Source organism: Lepus europaeus, chromosome 5, assembly GCF_033115175.1.
Source record: "Lepus europaeus isolate LE1 chromosome 5, mLepTim1.pri, whole genome shotgun sequence".
In the NCBI taxonomy this organism is placed as follows: Eukaryota; Metazoa; Chordata; class Mammalia; order Lagomorpha; family Leporidae; genus Lepus; species Lepus europaeus.
This window is the reverse complement of record NC_084831.1, coordinates 143898518-143923335: the sequence shown is the minus strand read 5'-3', so window position 1 is coordinate 143923335 and position 24818 is coordinate 143898518. Positions and strand designations below refer to the sequence as shown.

At 48.5% G+C, this 24818-nt stretch overlaps 1 protein-coding gene across 1 annotated transcript in view; it reads right to left on the bottom strand.

The window, feature by feature from the left end:
- DPP6 (dipeptidyl peptidase like 6) overlaps positions 1-24818 on the bottom strand; it is an 889247-nt gene that overhangs the window by 10399 nt on the left and 854030 nt on the right. The window contains exons 18-21 of the mRNA XM_062193815.1: positions 13557-13655; positions 10146-10215; positions 5721-5915; positions 895-949 (exon numbers count right to left, since the gene is read on the bottom strand). Coding sequence (XP_062049799.1) covers positions 895-949; positions 5721-5915; positions 10146-10215; positions 13557-13655 — 419 coding nt within the window. The remainder of the gene's footprint in view (positions 1-894; positions 950-5720; positions 5916-10145; positions 10216-13556; positions 13656-24818) is intronic.

Here is a 24818-nt window from a genome sequence, read left to right as displayed (position 1 = left end):
GGCCCAAGTGCTTGTGCCCCTGAACCCACATGAGACACCTAGATGAAGCTCCTGGCTCAGGTCTGGCCCAGCCCCTGCCATTGTGGCCATTTGGGGAGTGAATGGATGGAAGATCTCTGTATCTCCCTCTCTGACTTTCAAATAAATAAATCTTAAAACGCTTGACTTGGAGGTTTTGGAGGTGATGATGTGAGTGATGCTTCACTGCCTGCCTGCCTCAAACCTTTAGTTACTGTGCAGTCAGGGAAAGCCTCCATGGGGAGTCCTGTGCTATGAGTTGTCCTCCCAGAGGGAAGGGAGAGCTATGTGGATCCACTGTGCTCTTGTCTTCTTGCGACCAAGAGGCTGCAGGACCAGGGTATCTTAGAAGCAGAGGCTGTGTGCCAGGGCAATAGTAGGTGGCTTTCCAGGGACCTAACTCCCTACTATGGCCTACTGTCCCAGGCCATAGCATCTGACATGGGCCCCAGATGGATGCTTCTGTGGTTTGACAGTCCATTGCATGAATCCCTGCACACCCTCCTTTCCTGGTAAGAAGCATGGCAATGACTGCACAGGAAAATATCCCCAAATATTTTCCCCAAATAGGTTCCTGCTTGCCTTCTTTCCTGGGCTGTCACCCCAGGATATAAATCAGAAACCAACAGAGCTCTCCAATGGGGACCTTGCTTTTTCATTTCCTTCCTGAGAGCATAAAAGGAGACACTGGCACATGGGGTAATCAAGCAAAAGCTCCCAATGCTGCAATCGTAAGCACCTAACCTCTTGCCCTTAAGAGTTTCTCACACCACTAGGCCAAGGGCATCCCTAATAAATCAGCATGAGGCCAGGTGGTGCTTCAGTGCTCCACCCTTGAACTGAGGGGTGTTTGGACAAAAGCCAGCACAGACTCACCTTCCCAAACACAGCAACACGTGTTTTATCAATGTACTGCTCTTTCAGCATCGTCCTGCAAAGTCAAGGAAGAGAGAGGGTTTAGTGTGTGTCATCATCCTACTTTGTGACCCAGGGGCCTGCAGCTGTGCCTTCCAATCATTTCAAGCATGAAACCCCCTGAATCTTGGAATTCTGTTTATTGCTTTCATTTATTTAGTACATACTGTGTTCACATTAAATACTTAAAGCACCCTTGCAGTGCTCTCCTGCACTTCCAGGTGTATAAACATGGATTTAAGGCAGCAAAGATCATTCTGGAAGACCCAGTGTCCCCTGGGTCCCTGCCCTCACATTGCTGTTTTCTCCTCACTTGGAACCATGGGACTCCCATGTGACACTCCAGGCTCTGGGATGGTCCTCAGAGTCGGCAGGGATAAAAGGAGCATAGAGTCAAGACACTGAGCTCCCGTTCCCACTGCTGGTGCCCTTTGTTCCCAATTCTCGGGGAGGAGTTCCCTGTCTTGTACCTCTTTGGCTGCAGAATCATCTTGAGCTTCCTGTTATGACCCTAGCTTGGAAGCAACCAGCTCAGTTCTCCAGGCTGATGTTGTCTGGGTCCCCCAGATGGCTGGAATCTTTCTGGTTTCTACCTTCGTAGCATCAGTCGTGCCACCTGCTGGCAGACCCCCCCCCCCCCCGCCTCCGCCACACTCCCCCATGGTAACTGGTTGCTCTCTAGGTCTCAAAATCGTGTTTATTTCCATGCATTTACAATTGCCAGAGTCTCCTACCCTCCAGCTCCCATTTCTCTCTACTTCTTGGTGGTTATTTTCTTGTTCCTGTTTTCTACATTCTGCCGGTTGGGTGGAGCCATTCCGTCCCTTCTAATTGCCCTTCTCAGCTGGTAGGAGATGTAAACCTCAGGTACTGGGCCCCCAGGGTGCCTCATCCCACTCCAGCCAGCTCCAAGGAACCCCATGGATGTGGACATGGGCAGCCTTCATGGTTAGAATGGTGAGTACCTCTGCTGTTCTTCCACTGTCAGAGAGGTGGACACAAGTTCAAGGGAAGAAGGGCTGCCCAGAGCAGCAATTTCCACAAGCCAGAGATTTCCTTAACTTCTCCAAACAGTAGAAATTCAGATGACTTTGACATCCTTTGTATATTACTGTTTTAATATCATGGGTTTTTCCAGATGAGTTTTGGAAAATTGATTCATGCAGTAGCTTGTTTCATTCCAATTTTAGGATATTAGCTGAGAGTGAGACAACTGGGATGTTACTTCTTCCTCTTGCATCTCCATTCTTGTCATCAATTTATTGAGAACCTGTCATTTGTTATAAGGCCCTGTGCTAGGTCTTCGGGACAACTGTTGAGTAATTTATAGGCCTTGACTTCCGGAAGCTTCCAATCTCAGGGTCAGGATCCCTTATGTCCAGTTCCTGCTCTGCTACTGATGAGCTGTATGACCTGCAGGTGTGTCCCTTTGACTTCCGGGCCCCCTTTCCTGCAGGAAACGGAGCAGGGCTCAGATTCTGGGCTCAGTGGAGGGCAAGGCCCAGGGCTAGGTTGTGGGGCCCTGGAAGGTGTACATTGAAACAGTGCCTCCCTCAGGCTGCTCCCTGGCCAGGTCGGTGCTGTTGCGGCAGGAGAAGCTGAGCATCCTGTAGAAATGCATCGAGATGTCGAGATCCATGGGTCTTCCGGTGAGGGAGCCAGTGACCCGGTGACCCTTGGTGACGCTCACCTGCCGGCAGGTCACACTGTACTCACAGATTGTGCACTCAGCTTTGAGGGCCTTCCCCTTACAACGGAGGCTGCCAGACTTTATCAGCAATCTAAGAAATCTTCCAAACAAGAGAGCCTAAATCAAATCCCCAATAACAAGAAGCCATAAAAATAAAGGCAGTTTTGATTTAGAGTAGGATATGTTGCCAGGTTTCTGGAACAGTGAGCAAGGCTCTTTATCCTGACCTGAGTGGTAGTCACCAAAGTGTCCGGTGTAACATAACACATTAAGCCATGCGTTGTTCTATGTGGTTTTGTGTGTCTGTGTTATATTTTGCAATTAAAATGTTAAACTACAAGAAAAATTAAGAAAGCCAGAGGAAAGAGAATTGAGTGAATAGAAGAAGGCACTACTCCTTTGCATGATCCCAAGTTTTCGTTCATAGTATCTTCTCTGTGTAGAGCTTGCACCTCCCCATTTCTGTCCGGAAAATCCCTGTTTAATTGTCAAGGTCTTTGTCCTATGCCACCTCCTCTCAGAAGCCTTTCTAGGAAGGGCTCTCTGCTTCTGAGGACTTGATCATGTCAGCTGCTGAGGAAATGAGACCCAAGAGCTCCAGGAATAGGTGGAGGGAGAGGAGAGAACTGGGAAAGGAGGTTCACATGATGGGTTGCTCTCTTAATTTTTAAGCTTTTGAGAAAACCGGGCTATTTCTGAAATGAAATACCCAGCTTCTACAGAAAGCTTGGTCAGAGTTTCTATACCTGGAAACATTTGGGGATCAGCTTCTTGAGAAAGTCCGTTTTATAGAGGCTACAGGCTTTGCAGTTGTCAAGGTGCTCTCGTCTGGTGGGTGTCAGTGATTTCAGAGTTGACATTTGTTATGGTTTGGATAATAGTCTGGTTATCCCCCAAAGGCCCGGGGTTGGAGGTTTGGTCCCCAGAGAGTGATGTCAATGGATTAAGAAAGGAACTCACTGTAGTGATGGTGCCTGAAGGTGGGACCTTGAGAGGGATTGGATTGCATTGGCTTGTTAGACTGGAGCTCCCATGATCCAATTGTGGCAGCTTTATAAGGAGAGACCACAGCCACACTAGTGTGCTCCCTGACTCGCCAAGTGATGGTTCCTCCACACACGCTGGCTAACCTCTATCCTCATCTGGTGCCAGACTAATGGACCAGGAGCTGAAATAAATCTTCCATCCTAAGTGGTGCCTCTCAGGTATTTAGCATAGTGATGAAAAGCTGACTAATATATATCTATTGATTGCTTTTTCAGAACAGGTTCTGCCTCACTTTTGAACAGATGGCTGGGTCAATTCCTTATTTTCAGAAAACAATGTGAGAGGCCGGCGCTGTGGGGTAGTGATTAAAGCCACCGCCTGCAATGTCGGCATCCCTTATGGGTGCTGGTTTGACTCCTGGCTGCTCCTTTTCTGATCCAGCTCTCTGTTATGGCCTAGAAAAGCAGTGAAAGATGGCCCAAGTCTTTGGACCCCTGCACCCACATAGGAGACCCTGAAGAAACACCTGGCTCCTGGCTTCGGATTGGCTCAACTCCTGCCGTTGTGGCCAGCTGGGGAGTGAACCAGTGGATGGAAGACCTCTCTCTCTGTGCATAACTCTGATTTTCAAATAAATAAATAAATCTTAAAAAAAAAGAAAGAAAACAATGAGTATGAGACAGCCTTTTGCCCTCTTGTTCCTGTGCTCTAAAGGAGCAGCTAAACGGAGCTATACACCTGCAAGTGAACCTGGAGGGAACTTGACCTTCCACCTGGGTTCTCAGTGGTGACGAAGAGGTCCCGAGTCTCTCTGGGAGGTGTGAGACTGGGTGGGGCAAGGAAAGAGCAGAAGATGATAGGGGAAAGCAGCCAATTGAGGTCTATAGGAGGAGCTCGAGGAGGCAAGGGGAGCCCTCGTGGGGCTACTGATCTAAGTCACAGCCCCACCTGCTCTTGCCTCCAAAGAGCCTTTCAGGTGTTCACCTTTCACCCTTTCTCCTCTGTCCAGGAGGCTGACCCCACTTGTCTTACTTCTTGCTGGTGGTGGGCAGGATAAGGTAGGCTTGCTGGCTACTTCTAGGAGAGGCTCTTGCCTTCATTTCTAGAAGTTTCTGGAAGTGACTTCCTCCCCAAACTGCTGGACATGAATGGAGAAGCATGGAGCCGAGTGTTACTGAAAGCCACCCTGTGGGTGTTGGGAGAGTCTGCTTAGGTTGAGGCCACTGTGGTTGGCTGAGTGGAGAGACGGGGAGCTTGAGTCTTTGTTGGCTGTGTTTGTATTTGGATTATATTTAGGGGGAATCTGTTACAAGTGCTTTTCCTTGCCCTCTTCGGTATTACAAGAGTCTGTAGGGTTGGGCGAATAGTTCTTGCGACACCTCTGCGTGGTGAAGTCATGTTTCACTCCAAAGTCCTCTGTGCCGCTAAGACTGTGGGAACTCCATTTCTGCCACCAGGCACAGGTTCTTGATGTCTTATTTTCAGGATAATAATAACACTCAATAACTGATTTTGAGCATCTGTTCCTTGGTGCTAGGCTTCTTTCTGTTCTCTGTAGTAGTCAGCTGGCCTTGCTGACTCTGTGGTAGGAAGGTGAGGCAATGATGCTGCAAGACTAGGTCCCTCCTCAGGATGGAGCAGGCACTTCTGATCGGTGACTGGGTGAGCACAGGGTTGTTTTCTCAGGAATCGTGGGAGTGGCCCATTTGTATGGCTCCGTTCCCAAGCAGATTCTCCTTTCTATCTCTCCTTCCTTCCCACCTCTTTCTTCCCCTTGTTATGAATGACAAAGATGTGTGTAGACAAGGTCCATGACCACTGCAAAGAGACACCGAGCAGACCCAACTCACAATCTCTGCCTCTAGCACCTTTCAAACATCAAGTCAAATAAATAAGCTACCTAGATAAGGGAAAACTAGTATAGAAGTGTTTAGGAGACCACCACTAGTAGTTTTCCTTGAAATTAACTTTGTAATTACGAGCAAATTCCCTGCAAACGGTGTGGCTTGACACGAAGCACCTGCTGTGCCCATGTGCAGTCCCCACGGCAAGAACTTGTTCACTCTCCACCTTTCTCCCTTCCCCGGCACCAGCCAGGTCCAGCACTCACCTCACGGCTTCCATTTGGTCCTTCTCCTCCAAAGAGCCCAGCCGCCGCCTCACTTCGTGCAGGAGCTTGGTCCCTTGGAAGCCGCTGCCTCGGCCATCGCACTTGACCACCACGGCCCCATGGCTGCTCACCATTACCGTCTCCCAGGTCACCTCAAACTTCTCTGCCACACTCTGGCTCCCTGGGGTCCCATCCCTGGAGAAAGACAATTCAAGGACTCAGCATGGTGTGAGGTGGGCTAGTGCTAGTCCAGCAGAAACGCCATGTCTTAGGTTCTTTCCTAAGGAATCCTATCCTCTACCTGGCAGCCATATGCCCAGCTCCTACCCCAGGATTCTGCTGTCTCCTGGTGTTAGGCAGGAAGTTAGGAATTAGCTTCTGTGTGTGTGAGAGGGGCCCAGCATCTACACTTCAAAGTCCTGCCCGGACCCTGATAACCTGCCAGGTGGTCCCAGCTCTTCCCCCAAGGAAAGCTCCCAGAATTCTCTCTCCTCAGCACTGGCCTGATAAACATCCTACCTCCAAGGCAGGTGTCCTAGGCCTGGCACCAGGATGCCGCCACCCTCACCCCTCCCTCCCGTCTGATAATTCTGGGTAGTAAACTGGGGGAGGAATTTCCTAAATTACACTCAGCAAACCCTTTGTCCTGGAGGAGAAGGGGGGGAAGGTAAAGAGAAAAGGTGGAGATGAACTGGACACTTCCCTTATAAGCCCTGAGTCTGAACAAAGACCGCACGCTCAGCTCCCCACTCTGCCAAGTGCCAGGTGTATTCCATTCAGCCATGTAACCTCGCTTTTCCCCAGGCTGAGTGCCTGGGCACTCACCCTCTTTCCATTCTGTTCTGATGGATGCCCTGTCCCTAATAAAACCTTTCTACTGGCCGGCGCTGTGGCTCAATAGGCTAATCCTCCACCTGCGGCGCCGGCATACCAGGTTCTAGTCCCAGTTGGGGTGCCAGATTCTTTTCCGGTTGCCCCTCTTCCAGGTCAACTCTCTGCTGTGGCCCGGGAGTGCAGTGGAGGATGGCCCAAGTGCTTGGGCCCTGCACCCCATGGGAGACCAGGAGAAGCACCTGGCTCCTGGCTTCGGATCAGCACGGTGTTTTCTTGTGAAAACAAGTACCCCACGACTTCTCTCTGGTGAATGGTAGGTGAGCCAGGCACCATCCACTTACTTGTAAGGTGAGGAAAACCAGACCTTAAAGAGCCCTAAGGCACCCAGAGCCATCCCTCACCTCAACACAGTGGCTCCTCTAAGACAGTTGTTTGGTGAGGGACACTTAAAATCCTCCCAATTTCTCCTCTTGGAGTACTTTCCTAATATTTCAAGACTTCTGTCTTCCTGATATTGGAACCACCTCCCAGTCCCTATCTCACGAGTGATAAGAATGTGTTGACTCCTTTTAGTATCATCCCTGGTTTGAAAAGATTACCTTTCTGTTGGTTCAGTTAGCAAAAAACAGCATGCATGCTGTTCGGTTTGCCTTTCTCTGTGTCTCCTTGCAAAGTGAGGCATGTGCTTGCATTGGGACAGTGGATAAGCAAAGCTCGGGGAGTTCCATCACACTCACTGCTTCTAGTTCCCCACCACTGACAGCACACTGTTCTCAGTCATCCCAGGTAGAGAATTGACACCATGGACACTGGTCAGTGCTACCAACACAGCTGTTTTCAGTGGAGGACTGGTGGTTAAACATTCACTGGCACATCAGTGGGCATGGGGGAGAAGAATCTTAAATTATTTTTCCTTTTGATGGGGATAGGATGAGCAGGAGAGAGAGCTAGCATCTAAAGGCTACCCTGCCTCCCAGGAAGAGCAAGGAATGGCAATGTGTCCTGGGGAAGGGGTCATTTAAGAGGTGGCAGCTAGGACCCCCATTGCCATCTTGGCTTTCTATTGAGGACTGAGGGGTGCAGATGAGGGGTGCCCTCCTTGTATGAGGGTGCAAAGTGGGGGGAGGAAAGGGTAGGTGACATTTGAAGGCTACATATTAATCACTGTGTCCTGTCATGTCATGGTTCTGTGTGAAGTATATGTTTTGTCATTGTTTTAAGCAGTTGCTGGCCACCCAGTACCATTCCTTTGGAGTCTTGAGGTCCCTAAATTTCCTTGCTGTCACGTTTGAACTCATAGCGAGAAGCAAACAAGCACAAAGACACTGCCTCCCAGGCTAGCTAACAAGGCAGATAGCAGCCACTGTGCGCAGGGGGTTAGCTTTTCAGTGGGTCCCATCGGAATGAAGGAAACTACAGGCTGCCTTGAAGGGGCTCTACCACTTTCACTGCGGAAAGGGACCTGAATAATTCTATAAATTGAGAAGCCTTTTGGGATTACTTTAAGATTACTGAAGAAATCAGTGCACAGAAGAAAGCTGGTCTGAAGATTAGCCTTTCTGAGAAAGTGGCAGAGATCTGGCTTGGTAAGGGAGAAAGGAGGCAGTATGAGAGAGGTGTGTGTGTGTGGGGGGGTATGGCTGTGTGGATTTAAGGTGTAAGCCCAGATGCTGTCCCTGCTGACATGCAGGTGCCCTGCAGCTGCTTCTCAGATAACACAATCTCTCTACTCTGTGACCAAGGAGACATCCACCATTGCTTAAGGAGGGAGCTTTCTGTCTGGGGCCACAGCAGGAAGAGTGACTCAAGGCCTCATCGTTTGCTTCTCCCTGAACGTAGATAACATCTAGTGTGGGAGCCAGTGTGGGAATGTAACATGTCCTTTTATCAAGAATCAAGGCTGTTAGCTATTGCCAGGCATTCTGAGGTTTTTCAGTGGGATTAATGATATACACATAAATCTGTATTATTTAAACTTGATTCAATATCTGTACCCATCCTGTAATAAAAAATATAAAACCTAGAACCAAACTCAGGCTAGCAGAACAGCCAACTCAGGCAACTGATTGGCTCTGTCTGGGTTTCAGTCTTCCATGTGACTTGCTGAATAAACTTTGATTTTCAACTAGACTGATTATTTTTGTCGACAGTGGTATGTATGTGTGTGTGTGTATGTGATTGTCAGCAGTGTTAAATCACCCCAGGTATCAAGGAAGGTAGATTAGCTATAAAACAGAGTTAGATAATAGAATTCATGCCATAGACATCTCTATAATGACACCTTTTGGCTACCTAGGGACAGAGACCCCAGGATGGGAGCAAGGCAAGACAACCAGGGTACATCAGAACTCCACTGGGATATTTGATGCTTACTTGAGAAAAATCACTCTACTGTTCCCAAAATAGCTCCAGTTCTGGCCTCTGTTCTAACCTGACCCCCTCAGACACTCTGGGGAGGCCTCAGGTTCTGCAAGAGCTCGGTAGCTTCTGCATCTCGGGTCTTGAGGGGAGTAAGGAAATGTGTTCAACATCTGGGTGGTGCCTGCCTCTAACAGTGCTTCCCTGGGTGAACACAAGTTAACCCTCATGGAAACCCCAGGGATGGCAGTGGGCTTTTGAAGTAGTTCACCAGAGTGCATACCCAGGGGTTGGTAGCTAGCATTCAAGTTATCATCAGACTCCACATCTTCAGAGGTGTTTAGAGAGCATTTCAAAAGTTATTTTCAGGTCCTGTGCTGGGGTGTAGCGGGTAAAGCCACCTCCTGCAGTGCCGGCATCCCATGTGGGCACTGGTTTGAGTCCCAGCTGCCCAACTTCTGATCCAGCTCTCTGCTATGGCCTGGGAAAGCAATAGAGCATGGACCAAGTCCTTGGGCCCCTGTACCCATATGGGAGACCCAGAAGAAGCTCCTGGTTCCTGGCTTCAGATCAGTGCAGCTCCAGCCATTGTGGCATGAACCAGCAGATAGAAGACCTCTCTTTCTCTCTGCCTTTCCGTCTCTCTCTGTATAACTCTTTCAAGTAAAATAAATAAATCTTTTTTTTAAGTTATTTTCGTAACCTAAGCTAGAGGGCTTGTCAGTTAACACAAGATAGTGGAAATAATTCTTTGTTTGCCCTGAAGTGATGTTCAGGGCAGTAGCTGGAGATGCTAGCTTGCCCAGTGCCAAAGACATTGCTGGTGAGGCTTGGATCTAGGACACTGGTGGGGTTTGTGTCTATCCTGCATCAGTTTCTTAGGACCAGAGCCAGCCTGTCCTGCAATGCATGGTCCTTGCGTGATGAGTTTTCTGACTATATCTGAAACCTTTACCCGTCACTGCTGGATGAGTCCCATCATCTGACTTTTTCGCTGCAGCAGATGGTCCTGAAGCGAATGCAGAGGAGGGTACAGAGTCCCTTCTCTCTTCTTTCACCTCTGGGGACCTCCAAGAGTTGTGGAAAGAACCCGACATGTGTTGATGAGCTACATTTTCTCAAGTGTTTAGTTTGGAACAACATCTTTTCTCTTGTCTTTCCCTGTGAGTTTTATCTTCACTTCCTGAGTCCCAGTGGAAGCACCCCAACAAAGACAGAGGCCACAATACTTACACTACCAGGAGCAAAGGGTAGTGGGCAGTGTCTGTGAAGGTTGCTGGCTTGAGGATCTGCATTGGCAAACCTGGGGAGAAATGGAACAGAGTAACAGGTTAGCGGGAGTGTGGACCTGGAGGTGTCTTTGTCTGCAGGGTGGGAAATGCTCATGGCCATTGACGGGAAGCAAGGGGGAAGTTCCAAAGGAAGAAGCTAGCCTCAGCCTCCATCTCTGTGACTCTCTCTGGCTTTTGGGGTGACCTTGGGCAAATGACCCAACTTCTGTGAGGTTTAGTTTCTCCATCTGAAGCTTACATTCAGTCTTGCATATGGTACTGCATTGAAAAACAGAGCTGACTCCATCACCACCAGTGCTGGTGAGCAGCAGAAATCCATGCAAGGGGAAATGAAGTCTGCCAAGTGCAGCAGAGTGTTCAAGCCATGTGTTCCCTTTCCAGCTGCTATGCTGACCACAATCTGGGCCCAGATAATTTGTGAGCAGTGGGGATGGAGAGAGGAAGAGACTGAGAGGTAGGGGGTAAAACCTGGGTGGTGGCAGGGGAATGAAAGCCCATTGAGGAGCTTCCTGGAAAGCCAGGGGGCCATGCTGGGTGTGTGACTGCTGGGGCCAGGAAGAGGACACTGGGGAAGGAATTGGTATAGCCCCACTGTGCCTGCAGCTACCACAGTCAGCAGATCTGGTGCTTGGGACTAGTGAAATCCAGTAGGTGGAGGGAGAGGGATTAAGAACCCAAACTCAAGAAATTGCCTCATCAATTTCTTCTCACCCCTTCTCCCCCCAGGACAAACCTTCCTACCAAGTTAGAATTTGTTTACTGGTGTTACCCACAACCCAGATTACCAGAGGCGCAGCAATTAAAATGGAATTAGTGGCCTTTCCTTACAGTTACTACACAGACACACCCTAAGCTGGGTGGTTAATAGCTTGCAAATTGGATCGATGGCCCAGGGACTGGCGGAGAGGCATGCATGATGATAAATGGACTCTATCATTTAAATATCCATAAAACATGGCCCAGGTTGCTCTCTGCCCCTGGTAAGCCCAAGGGCAGACCTTGGAAACCTGGCTCATCTGGCTGAACACCATTCAGGGAGCCTGTCCCAAAGGCTGCTCACTGTTCTAAGTAAAGCCTGGGCCTGTGGCACTGAGAGAGGGAAAAAACAAAACAAAACAAAAGCAGGTCAACAGGCCTGACATGGACCAGGCTTAACCTGATGCCCAGGGGTGATTTTGTGATGCTTGTCCCTGCACACGCAGCTGCGCCCTCTCTCCTTGTGTCCCTGTCTGTATATCTTTCAGGTTCAAGCCCATGCTGGAGAGAGCAGGTGCCACGGGTGGGAAAATTGGATATTTGCTTCTGTATTTTTTGAGCGAGGGTGACATTCACTCAGCCTCAGGCTGTGCTCCAGGATTTGGAAATGTAATTGGGATAGAAATGAATAGCATAGGATGGAGGGCGAGGAGGTTGGGTTTAAGGTGCTCAGAATGGGATCTTGTAGTAGGACAGCCTGGCCTCCCAGGCTGGGTAGGACCAGCAATGCAAGAAGACTACGGTGGGTTCAGAGGGAGGGTGGAACTGATAGTCCTAGGGAGCACAGACATGATCATTGGCCAAAACAGACCATGACCGTGTCCATTTCTGTTTTTTTCTTTCCAATTAATTCTTGTTCTTCCTCTGAACCCCTTCCTAAGTCTCTATTCATGGACTTCATGATCCCCTTCCTGAGTGGTCACAATTTGTGGTATATTAAAAGGGAATGTGGATTTAGGTTGGCAGGATTTGCCATACTTATTTCTGGACTTTTCTGACTTTCAGAGGTGGAGAGGTTACCCTACGAGCCAACAAAAGGAAATATATGTCCTGTGGCTAAGTAATGTGACCCAGGTGCTTTTGTCAAATGGACAAGAGATAGACTGCAGGGGTGGCTTGCATTGGTCACACCCTGGGGCTCTCTGTGGGCTGGAATCCAGAACAGTCCCTTGACTTACCCTCAGTAAACTATGCTCAGTCTTGCCTAAGCCCCAACTTTGGTCATCCCCTCTTTTGGATCACCCCCGCCCACCCTGTCCTCTTCCAGGCCAACCTAACACTGCTTCAGGGCCCCCTTGGAATCCCACATGACCTGGTGCGTTCTCATGCTCTTCTTGGAACTCCAGTGCCATGAGCTTTCTGCGGCAAATGACGCAGCTTTATAGTGCATACTACTGGGGTCTGTCATACAGGGGTAAGCCTTGGTCCCTGCTCATAGGAACAGTCTGTGAAGTGGCTATATCTTGTCTAAGCAGTTGGGCACATGGGATGCTTGCTAACTCCAGGGTATGCTGACCCAGGAGAAAAGTCATCACCTTACTGGAAGGAGCAAACAGCTCCAGAGGTGGTGTAGGGACAGCACATGCAAGGTGTACAACCCCACCCTTACCCCTTGAGCTCAGGCACTGCGGTGTGGTCCATCTTGACACTATTTCCCATGGTGTCTTGGTAACCTTCCCTTCAACAAGAACTCCACTGGTTACACCGGAGGTCAAACCTTTTCACAACCTCAGCTAATGGGCAAATGGGATGGGAATGAAGGATTCGAAGGCAACCTCAAGGTTTGAAGTCTTAAGTTATTTGACACCAACCAGCAAACCAAAGGATGCTTATGCACACATCTAGAAAGGTCTGGAGGGGAACAGAGTTTTTGGGGAAAGAGTGAGCTCTGTTGTGGGTGTGTTACATTAGGGGCTTCCCATGGTAAACTAGTGGCCATTGGGGATTCCAGGGCTGGTTTGATTGAGTTGGGAGCCATCGGCATGGAGATGAGAGTGAAGCTGTGAGAACTCTGCCTCCCTCCTGGAGCTGTGAGTCCCTTTCCAGCCAGTCTCTGGGAGGTTTTTAGTGCATACCAAAGAGTTAGTTCTCATAAAAATTTAGTGAATGAGTGCAAAAGAAAGAAAGGCACACAGATAGAAAGAGTGGTAGATATTTCTCAGATTGTCACAGCTCAGGAATCCCTCATTGTTATCTTTCCAAAGATGCCCCCACCTCAGGCCATCATCAACATTTAGGGGTGAAGTGATGTAGTCAGGACAGCAAATGAGAGAGAAGGCATTTCCAGGGGAATACAGTTTCCTTTGATGGTGTCATAACACATTCGCTAAAGGAGGTGTTCGTCTGAGATCTCACCTACACTGCTGGCTTCTCTAGGAAATAAATCATTTGCTCTGCCTTGCTTGGTTTGGCGCCAGTGTGAGTATCCTGGTTCCAAACTCAATAAACTTGCTGTGGGACGAGCTGCCAGGCACAGGGCTGCTGCACAGTGCTGGAGAGCTGTCCCTGCCCAGTGACTGGCAGTTACCCTGATTGAGCAATTTCAAAGCAGATGCTTTTTTTTCTTTTCAAAGGGGAAGCAAAAAGTAGCACTTACTATAATCATCAACCTCGATTTTCCGGTATTCTATTTTAGGCATCTGTCGGTCACTTATGGCCTTCTGTACATGTTCATTTGTTTCTAGGTCAAAAATTTCTGAAAGAGAAAAAAAAAACCATTCACATTGAGATTCAGTGATCATTACTGCATCCAAACCATGGGTTTCCATGTGCTCATACACAGCATTCATGATTCTTGCATCAGTACTGGAAATAATTAGAATCAGTTCTGTAGAACAGACCAAGAGACCGAGACATTGAAGAAATTGCTCAAGCTACATGATAGAAATCCTGGTCCCACACCATGGTCTTGGGAGGACAGAAGACTTCCCCCACTCCATTAAGCTTTCCAAAACGTCTCTCCTCATAGACTCTCCTTTCCATGACATTTCTGACATGGCTAGGTTTTGCTATGCTTCATCTCAAGACTACTGGTTTTTAGGAAAGCCAATATTAAAACTATTAGGACAAGTGGTTGTCTACATCTAGGGGCCATATCATGAGGGGAGGAAGGGAGGGTGGACACTGAGTGTTATCTTTGTCAAATTGACTCAGAAAGATTCAGAATTCCTGCTGCTGTGAGATGTGTTTTGCTGTGTTATGATTCTTGGTATTTAATGATAATTAATATGACTATGCTTTGACAGCACTAACTCCATTTGAGCCTTTTCTTGTAACACAAGCTGTAACTGAGCCAAGTGGCTGGCTGAGAGCCAGGGGGGCCTTTTTGAACTTCACACTGACTGGCTGGTGGCCACACTGACAACTGTTGGCCAATAGCAAGGAGTCCTGTTGCTTTCTACTGGCTGACTGATGGCCACATTGACAAATGAGAGCCAGCATGCAATGATATAGTTTGGTCTGGAACTTTTTGCTCCAAGGGTGATATCTGAAAGATAATATGCCTTTCTGGGCAATAAATACTAGTGCCTTCAAACTGCCATTTTAGACACATTTCACTGGGACTCTACTCCTTGCAAAAATCCACTTGGAAGAGGCACTGGCTGCTGGAGGCTCTGCTGGGGTGCAAAGCTCTTCCTTCATCATTGACAGCTTGACAGCATCTGGCACTTGGAACTGTTGGGCAGCATATTGAAGGGGTGGGTTTTCCTGGGCCATTTGGAAAATTTCTCCTGTGGATGTGTGGTGTGTGGAGCCTTTCCACCACTCTCTGCTTGAGCAATTTTCTTCCACCTAATTTTGTCCACCATTATTCCTTTTGCTTACTCTGCTTTTGTGAGCACTGAAAGAAACTGATTAATTTGGGAACTATCTTTGCCTTACTTGGCTTGTCATTTGATTAAAGAGTATGGACCTGTTCCTCTTGGAAAAAATTATAATACTTGAGGTTGAAATTGAGGAAAGCAGGCTACCCTGGCTGGTCCAGTATAATGCTACCCTTGCATATAGGGTTAGCTGATCTGTGGAGACATTAATTTGTTTTATATGTTCATTGGCAGTGAAATCCCAAGAGCCACTCTTTACAGTGCAGCAAGACCAGCAGAGACTCAGCGTGATTCCGTGCCTATGGCTTAGCTGTATGGTGTTCTATTCCTTATATTGTAGTAAAACACACATACCCTCGTAATGTTTATTATCCAGCTGCAAGGGAGCCCCTCATCAGCCCACTTAGTGTACTGAAGGGACCATTCCTCTGATTTCCCCAACAGATACATAATCAAACCATCTGACTTCTTTTCTCCAGGGTACATGTGATTCCAGGTGACAGTTCATCATGAAAGGACATTTCAGCTTCCAGAAACCATACCTTGAGTTCAGCAAATCACTTTGAAACTGCTGCAATTCACAAAGGTTTAAAAGAGTAAAATGATATCACAAACAATGCTACAAGGAACGTCGACCTATCCTCTCATAACAACTTTTTTTTTTTTTGTTTTTTTTTTTTTTTTTACAGGCAGAGTGGGCAGTGAGAGAGAGAGAGAAAGGTCTTCCTTTTTTTTTTTCCCGTTGGTTCACCCCCCCCCCAGTGGCCACTGTGGCCAGTGCTGTGCCAATCTGAAGCCAGGAGCCAGGTGCTTCCCCTTGGTCTCCCATGCGGGTGCAGGGCCTAAGGACTTAGGCCATCCTCCACTGCCCTCCCGGGCCACAGCAGAGAGCTGGCCTGGAAGAGGAGCAACTGGGACAGAATCTGGCGCCCTGACGGGGACTAGAACCTGGTGTGCCGGCGCCGCAGGTGGAGGATTAGCCTATTGAGTCGCGGCGCCGGCGATAACTCACTTTTAAAGAAAGGTGCTATATACATTTCTCAAAGACAATTAGAGGTTATTTTATCCCTCATAAAAGCAGACTCCAACGATGAGTGACTTTTATGAGTGGTGCAACACTCAGCATAAAACATGATTCAGGCTTCTAATGATTGCTATGAGCAGGATGGGCAACTTCTTATAGTGAAACAGAAGCAAGTAAAATCTCCCAGTGCTTGTGAGAAGCAAAAGAAAACCAAAAGGGACTTGCAAGCTGATGGACACCTCTGGGAATACTGAGCTTTGATGTCAAGGTCAGAGGAGAAATGGTAAAATAGTTTTTTGAATAAAGAGACTTTTTAAAAGTCTAGTTAAACCACTATTGTGGAAAGATCACGAATACTATGTAGCACCCAAGAAATAGTGTCTCTTGTAGACAGCAGAAAGGCACAGCTGGGACTGCAAAGGGTGTATGTGGTGGCAGTGTTTAAGGGAATGCCAAGTAGACTTGGGTCTACTGGGTGGACACTGACTGACACAGGGGCGGCTTAGGTCCGCTAGGCAGCGAGCTCCACCGCGCCTTCCTACTCGCTGTCAGCTCTGTTGGCGCAAATCTCCACGAGGGTCCTGGCGAACCGCGTCCACTCATCGTTGTGCGGAACTGTGAGCTCTCTGACGTTGTAGATCCAAATGCGGCCTTCGGGGTCCCCCACGGCGACTTCCTTGCCGGCCTGAGCCCAGCGGACGCAGTTCAGGGCCGATGCCCCCTCAATGGCCATGCTTGCTGTTGGAACCTCCGTGTCGGTGTTGAGGTTCCACAGGTCCAGGCACCCCATCCCGTCGACGCAGGCGAAGAGCCCTGAGGCCCAGACACTTGGCTGCAAGCTCCATCTTGTGAGCATGCATGCAAGATAGGGGAGGCGTACTCTACCTCAGGGTGGCATGTGCACCCTCACAGCCTGCTTCACACCATAGCCCATATTCCTAACCGATCAGAGCAGAATCACTTTGCTTAGTCCAAATGACCCCAGCCCTGGGGCTGACATTGTGGCGTAGTGAGTAAAATCGCCACCTGTGATGCCAGCATCCCGTACGGGAGCCAGTTTGTATCACAGCTGCACCAATTCTGATTCAGCTCCCTGCTAATGGCCCGGACAAAGCAGCAGAAAATGGCCCAAGTGTTTGGTCCCTGCCAGCCACGTGGCAGACCCAGAACAATCTCCTTGCTCTGGCCTGGCCCAGCCCTGGCCACTGCAGCCATCTGGGGAGTAAACCAGTGGATGGAAGATCTCTTTGTCTCTCCTTCTCTCTGTAACTCTTTCAAACAAATAAAATCTTAAAAAAAAAATAACCTCAGCCCTTTAGCCCACAATGCTCTAGGCACATACAGTCAGTTGAGAGGAACTGGCTTATGAGACTTTATTATCCATGCTCTATTCACATTTGTAGGGTGGGAAGACTAGAAGGAAACAGCGCAGGATAATGGAAAGGAACATTGTTTTCTAAGTCCTTTGCTGCCTCAGGGCCTTTGCTACCCCACATTTGGAATATTCTTTGTGTTGGTTCCTTCTCCTGCATCCTGTTGTCCCCTTCTCAAAGACAAGACCTGAACATCCTACCTCAACCTCTCCAGAAACAACTTTACATTAAATGTAAGAGTTTACTAATTTGGCTGAATTCCTCCCTGTCCTAAGGCATCAGTGTTCAATCCCAACCCCAGGGACAAATTGCACCCAGGTTTTTGGTAATCTGGGCAGATCTGTTTGTGGAAATCCCATTCAAATCTGGAAATTAAGCATATTTTGACAGTAGCTGAGTCTGGGTTTTAACCCAAGTTTTTCTCCTTGTTCAAACAAGGCCCTTTTGCTATGGCCCCAGAAAGGTCTTGAAGAAGTTAAACAGGATGGAGAGGTCCTCCTGGGTGTCCAGAAAGCCCCAAGCTCTCGGAAGTCTTCAGGGTTCAGACTGTTGAATGGCAAGAGTTGAAGAAACTGAGGCCTGGTTGTCAACCACAGTTCCATGCATAAGACAAAGCATCATGAAATCAGAGCAAACTTTCATTAAATTGATTGAAAACTTTCTGGTGCTTCACAGACTCATGGCATATATATGTGAATATTCAATTAATTCTGGGATTATGAGGCAGCTCATCAATAGTACTCACTCATCAATAGAACTCAAACCCAAGCTTATTGTAGGAGACCAGTGCAGGGATTGTAGGAGGTGGTCTTGAAGTCTTGTCCCTCTGGAGACCAGCCATGACCCTCAGAGAATCTGCCTTCTTTACCATTCTTTCTATGTGATCCGCCAATGTGGATAACAGGCAGGGGCCTTGGGGTCTGCAGGTCAATTTCTAGGAATGGAAACTCGTGAAGACGTGCAGTTAGGAAAAGGCAAGGCAGAACACCTTTAGCAACAGAACAAAGAGGGGGCAGCCACCATCAACCAGCTTTCACTGCTGGAAGCCTGTGTGGCTTTCAGCTGGGGAGGTGGGGCTGGTGGCAAGGCCCGGTGTGGACCACTAAATTTCAAAATGCAAGGGGATTGGGACAGACCTTCTCCCCATTTATTAAAATATTCTTTCATCCCCACGTGGATGTACCTGAATTTGATGTTTCTCGCATCACTCTGAAATCTCAAATGCTGAACAAGGAGGAGTTTCACACCCAGGACACACTATGTTGTCTGCTGTCTTCGAGTTAAGTTTCCCTAGGGCTAATGAGGACACAGACTTGTCCCCAAACATCCTGTTACCAGTTTCCAGACTGGGCATTCTGGCTTCATGGGGGAATGCACATTGTCTTACTCTCTCTACCACACAAGCTGCGTTTGAAGAGCTCCTTCCTCTCTATTGAAATCCCACTCTTCACAGCAAAGCACCAAAGCAACAGACTATTAAATTTAGTTAAATATTAGATTTCTCATTTAATGATTGCCCACACAACTGGTTTTATCAGCAGAGAGCTGCCTGTCTCACAGGGGAGTTGAGTTAAGCCATTTTATTTGTTCCCATAATTGCATTCAAAGAGGGCAGGAGCTCAGCAGAGAAATAAGAAAAGATTGGCATATTCCCTGAAGGGCCTTTCTTTTGACTTCGGGGCAGTGGGGACCTCCAGACTGGAGCATACAAATGGGCACTCCTTAATTAAATGTGAGCCCCCTCTAATATTTGGTGGAATTAGCTATTATCAGATCTGGACACAGTGAGACCTCAGAGACAAGCGCCTGCTCATGAGGGCTGCTTCCCTCGCTGCGCAGCCCATGGGTTGTTCCAGCACATACACTTCCCTGTGGCCGTGCGGGGTAAGGACTTGGTGGAATCAGCACTGTGCTAAATTTTGGAACAACAGTGGCTAGATTCTTTTTATCAGGAAGCTGATATAAAGGGGAGAGGAGTACCAGGTTCCTTTCCCCAGATTTCTATCAGAAGTTGAAAATGACAGGATTGTGTGTGTGCACGCACAGACATGCACGCATGGGTCTTGCCCTGTTGCATTGGTTTGACTTTTGCTGCTTGGGTTTCCTGTGCCTTTTGTAGTCCCAGCTTCCCTTGCTTGATTTCTGATCACTTTCTCATGCAAACCTATCCTAGGGCCTTCCTGGCTCCCATGCTCACTGATTCTGTCACTGAATGTGTTCTCTGCCAACCTAAGGCTGCACCCTTCTGATGGACCAAAGACCATTCCAGCCCCAATGCCTACATTACTACTTTTTAGACTTGCCTTAGCTGGATATCTCTCTGTCCTGAACTCTGAACATTTATTGGAGTCAGTGGGTCATAGTTGAGGTAGTGGTTGTTCTTGTCGCCACATCTTTTTCTTATAGTCAGATTTTAAGGCAAGGTTCATTTATGTGGTATTTATTGTTGGTCCCTCTAGCATCCTGCTAGGCATGCAACAGACATTCGGTGCCGGAGGAGTTGTGAGTTGAGTGGATTGGTTTGTATGCTCTCCCACGCCACGGATCGCTGCATTCTTCCTTAGGGATGGGTGCATTGGCTGTCACAGTGGCCACCTTGCAGGTGTTCCACGAGTCCCTGAGAGCTGTCACATGGCAGTGGAGCCAGCAGCTCTCCCTTAGGTTCCTGGTGGGGAGGAAGAGGCACCTGCAGATGTTCCTGAGGGGTGTGGGCGCCCTGTGATTTGCTTGCTTTTCACTTGGTGTCAGCCAAATGCCAGCTGGGCCACCAGAGAGACTGTGCTGAGGTCCAAAATGCAGCCATCTGCAAATCTGATCATCCCCGGCCCTCCAGAAAGGCTTCCCGAGTGTCCACCCAGGGCCAGGGCAACATTCCACAGCTAGACGAGCCATGGAGAGCCGGTTCCAAAGTCTTCTGTGTCCACATGTAGCTGTCAGCTCATGTGCTGAAAACGAAGGTGCCTGGAATGAGCTGCAAAGCAGTGCTGCTTACACCACTGGCCCTTCTCCTTGTGGCTTCACACACCTGTCACAAGGGAAGGCGGGACTTGGGGACCCTTCCCTGTCTCTCATGTGTCTTGCCCGCAGGACTCCGAAGGAGATATGAGGGGCCACCGAGGCCAGTTTGCTAAGAGAAACCCCTGTGATTGTCAAGGATCTCAAGTCGCCTCCTAGTCCTTTGATTTGAGCAAAACTAAAGGGAAACCTACCCGAGTGACAGTGGTCAGATCCTTAAGAACCATCCTTGATGATAGAAGGGTCACAGTTCTTTGGGAATAGGAGTTCAAAAAGGGCGAAGTTGCCATAACAACCCCCCCCCCCCAACTTTATCTGTTTGTTTATGTGAGTGCATTTCTTGAGCTCCACAGACCAAACGGGGCCAGAAACCACAAAGAAACACAAAGATGGGAACACATGGTCTCTGACACAGTCTTGTTCTGGAAACAAACAAGATCTGGCCATTCCTACATGTGGTTAAAAAAAAACCCATGCCCGAGTGACCAAGAAACATGTTTCACAGAAATTGCTACTTCTATGTTCAATGCTTAGGAAAATTCATGATAAATTCTAATTATTTAGTTGTGAACTACTGATAATTATTATAATTCATTTCAGAAGAAAACAAGGAAAACTTACAGCCATACAGTTAAAAGACATAAAAAGAACGCACTGTAAAAGATTTTCAACCTATCTGACGTTACAGCAGTATTTTGGGGTGTAGGAGCTGACTGAGGCAGTGTAGATACCAGTTTGAAGAGAAAAAAGGGAAGATTGTAAAAATTTTAATTGTTAAAGAAAAACTTGTTCAAGAAATTCTTAAATAGATGATGGTATCAAGGGGCTATGTAATGATTTTATTTGAAAACTAATATGCACAAATACATCCTGTCTGGTTCTTTAAATGAGTGAGGAAAAACTTCAGATAAAAACTTTTCAGGTGGGTAAGGGGGTACATGACTTTTCAAGATTCTTTTAGGGGATTCACAAGCCAAGGTCCTGGCGGCTCAGTTTACCTCTGCATGGGCTGAGGCTCAGTCAGGGACTTGCACAGATGCCATTTTATAACATGGCTTGCTTTCTCTGGCTGCCAAAGAGCTCCTCAAAATACATGCAGTCGTGAGCCTGAGCTGTCAGCGTGCCTGATGCACTTGGCTTAAGGGCTTCAAATGAGGCACCAGGGCTGCGTTCCACAAGGGCCAGGGGTGAAGCAAGGAGCTCAATCCAGGTCTCTTAAGTGAGTGGCAGGGACCCAGGCAGCCGAGCCATCACCTGCTGCCTCCCAGGGTTTGCATAAGCAGGAAGCTGGAATTGGGAGCTGGAACCGGCACCTTCCCATGTGGGACGCTGGCATATTCACAGCCAGGCAAATGTGCGGCAGAGTTGGTTGGAATCTCTGCGTTTGAAGTTGATTTGTGTGGCGACAGCCCCCATGGCCGCAGGTGGGCCCATCATGTCCTGGCCACTCTTACTGAGAGCCGGGGCTGCAGCCAGCTGGCCCACAGATGGAAGGCTGCGGCACACCCCTCTAGGATAGGCACCACCGCAAGCAGGCATCCACGGGGACTGTTGCTGCTGCACCCACAGAGAGGGCATTCCAGCTCCTGCTCTGCATAGACAGAGGTCCAGGTGTTCGCAAGGCCACAGAAGACATCCCAAACAGACTTGTCTGTGGATCCCTCAGAGAGTTCTGAAACACTGTGTACCCTCTTCTGTACTTTAGGTTGTCACCCAAAGTTTCCCTTTAATATGAAGAGATACACAAGAGTTACTTGCAGCATATGGTAAAATATTTTCATTTCTAAATAAAATCATCATCAGCCAGTGTTAGCATATGCTACACTCCTCCCCAACCTCCCCCCCCCCCCCGAGGGCAATTTCAGCTCCTAAGTCCTGCTTTCCACTCACGTTTCTCTCCTTTCCTCCCTTCAGGATCTTAACAGAATCACCCTTAGCCAGCTGCACCCTGCAGGCATGAACCCTCATCTTCGTTCTCTGTAGCCACCTCCTCCAGGCAGCCCTCCCTGTCTTCTACCCCACTTGGCATGCAGCGGCAGACACACATCTGCCCCAGAGGGAAACCTGGCTGTGTTGCTCTCAGGCCCTACAGGACGAGGGCCACACTCCTTAGCACACCTCTTGAGTCCTTCCAGATTCCAGCATTGTCAACTTGCACTTGGCCTTGAATCTGCACCGTGTGCTCAGGAGAACAAGTGATGTGAGCAAACTCTTGGCAGCCTGATGGGTGGTTATTCGGGAAGAAGGCGGGTTGGCGGGGACAGGGAGAGAGCAGCAGGGATGGCGCCCACCAGTATTTGCAAAGGAACAGGGGCATAAGATAGTGTGCGTCTGGTGCAATTTCATAGAACTGCCTTGATGCTGGCAGGCTTTGCTTCCTTAGAAAATGAAGCAGAAGAGAGTAGGAGGGAGAGAAACGTGCTGATCAAAGAGTGCTAACTGAACAGCCTGGTAATTTAGAGTTCATGAATACACTTTCAAGACACCATGGGGTGTTGTTAATGGGCACATATTATAGGTTCGCTACCCCACGAACCCATGAATTTTCTCTGGGAGACAGCAGCACTGTATTGTAAGCTGCAAGGTAATTATAACTCTCACACACGGCATTGCTCTCTGCACAGCTAAGTTGCACACCCTTCCATATTTACATTTAAACCAGCAGTGTATTAACTGTGATTTTGTTGGCTTTCTGTCCCAATATCTAAGTTGTTTGAATATCCAGGCACCAAATGAGTATACTTTGGTTCCAACCATAATTACATTCTTAAGGAAACAGCTTTTAAATAATTCAGAGTCACATCTGTGAACACCCCGCAGGCTCTGTTTGCATATAAGATTTTCTAAAGGGGAAAAAAAGTCAAATATTCCCAGGGGGGCTCTAGGGTCAGGGGAGGGAGGAGCAGAGAGCACAAAGCACTCTGAAACAGTAATTCCAAATTTCAAAGCAAGGCTGGAATTCAAGGACACGATGAGCCTTCCCCCAAAGTCAGGGTCCCAACCTTCCACAGCCTCAACTGTGTTGCTGCCCAGTACCAGTGTGCCTCTGGCTCTGTCCTCTCTGGCAGTCCCTGTAGTGGCAGACAGACCACACATTCGTGACCTGTCAAGACTTCCTAGAGAGTCATCTGTCTTGGAGCTTGCTTGCTTTCATGTTACCTGGCTGCAGGCATACAGTTCTAGCTTCTAGAAAGTTTCCAACTTAGGAAGGAGACTTGTCGAGGTACAGACACCACAAGGACTCAGTGCTGCATCATCAGCACTGATTTCAGAGCAGTGGTCAGAGGCTGCTGAGCTCCTAGGTCCCAAGAACTCCCCTTGTCAGACATCTGGTAAGGCCCAACGGTCAGGAGCAGGTGCACTGGAGTTGGACCAACCTGGGTTCTAGTCTTGGCCTTGAACTTTGCTGTGTGATCCAAGGTGGATTGTTTTCAACTGTTTATCCTCCCTCTGCTGTTAAAGGAATGGGCAGTTATGCTTTGTGCCAAGCTCCAAGCTGTGCTGACCCACCATACTAAACGGTTGCTGCAATTGCATCGAAAATAGAATGGTGGATGGCCAGCTGAGGGCGCAGGGGATTAGTGGCTGGCATGTGAGGGTGCAGTTCAAGGTTGAGTCCCTTCCAGGCCACAGAGTACAACACCAGCCTGTGCACAGAGGCTGAGCCTCTTCTACAGGAAACAGAGTGCTGGAATCCATGGGGCCTCGCCCCGATCTCTTCCCTGTGATGTGGGGGGCTTCTCAGAGCGGCAAGAGGTGTTTGGCTGTGTACTCCACCCAGCGCTGATTCTCACAGACCACAGGGGGCGTTGTAAGGTGGAGAAGCCATGCAGAGAAGGCCTCTGAGGAAGCCTGGGGAGGGCTCATTTTTCCCTCCCCGGGGGTTCTCTTCAGTAGGAGTGCTGGGTGGTCCTTGTTGCTGATGGGAGGTCACCCCTCGGGCCTCCCTGATGGCCAGACAAATGAGCAGATGGTGAGTACAGGCCGAGAATCCCGTGTCAAAATGCTGGGCTAGAACTGTTCCAGATTTTGGAATAGCTGCATATATGGAATGAGATATCTTAGAGGAGAGGACCCAAGTGGAAACATTGAATCCACTTATGGTTCATGTACACCTCACACACTTAGCCTGAAGATGATTTTACATATTATTTTTAGTGCACTCACATTAAAAATCTATTCATTCATTTATTTGAGAGGCAGGCAGAGAGAGAATAGAGCTAAGAGAACGAGTGAGTGAGCGAGCACGTAGCCTCTCGTCTGGTGGCTCATGCCTCAAATGCCTGCAAGACCCAGGACTGAGCCATGCTAAAGCTGGGAGCTCAATACATGTCTTCCATGCGGATGGCAGGAACCCAATTTCTTGAGCCATCACCTGCTGCCTCCCAGGGTGTGCATTAGCAAGAAGCTGGACTCATGAGTGGAGCCAGGACTCAATCCCGGCCTCTCTACTACGGGATGCAGCCCGGAGTGCACCTGCTGTGACTGTGTCCCATCACAGGGGGTCAGGTGTGAGAGTTTTCACCTGTGGCATCATGTCAGTACTCAAAAAATTTTGGATTTTGGAGCATATCAGAGTTTTTTGTTTTTTGGATTAGGGATGCAGAAATGGGCTTGGCGGG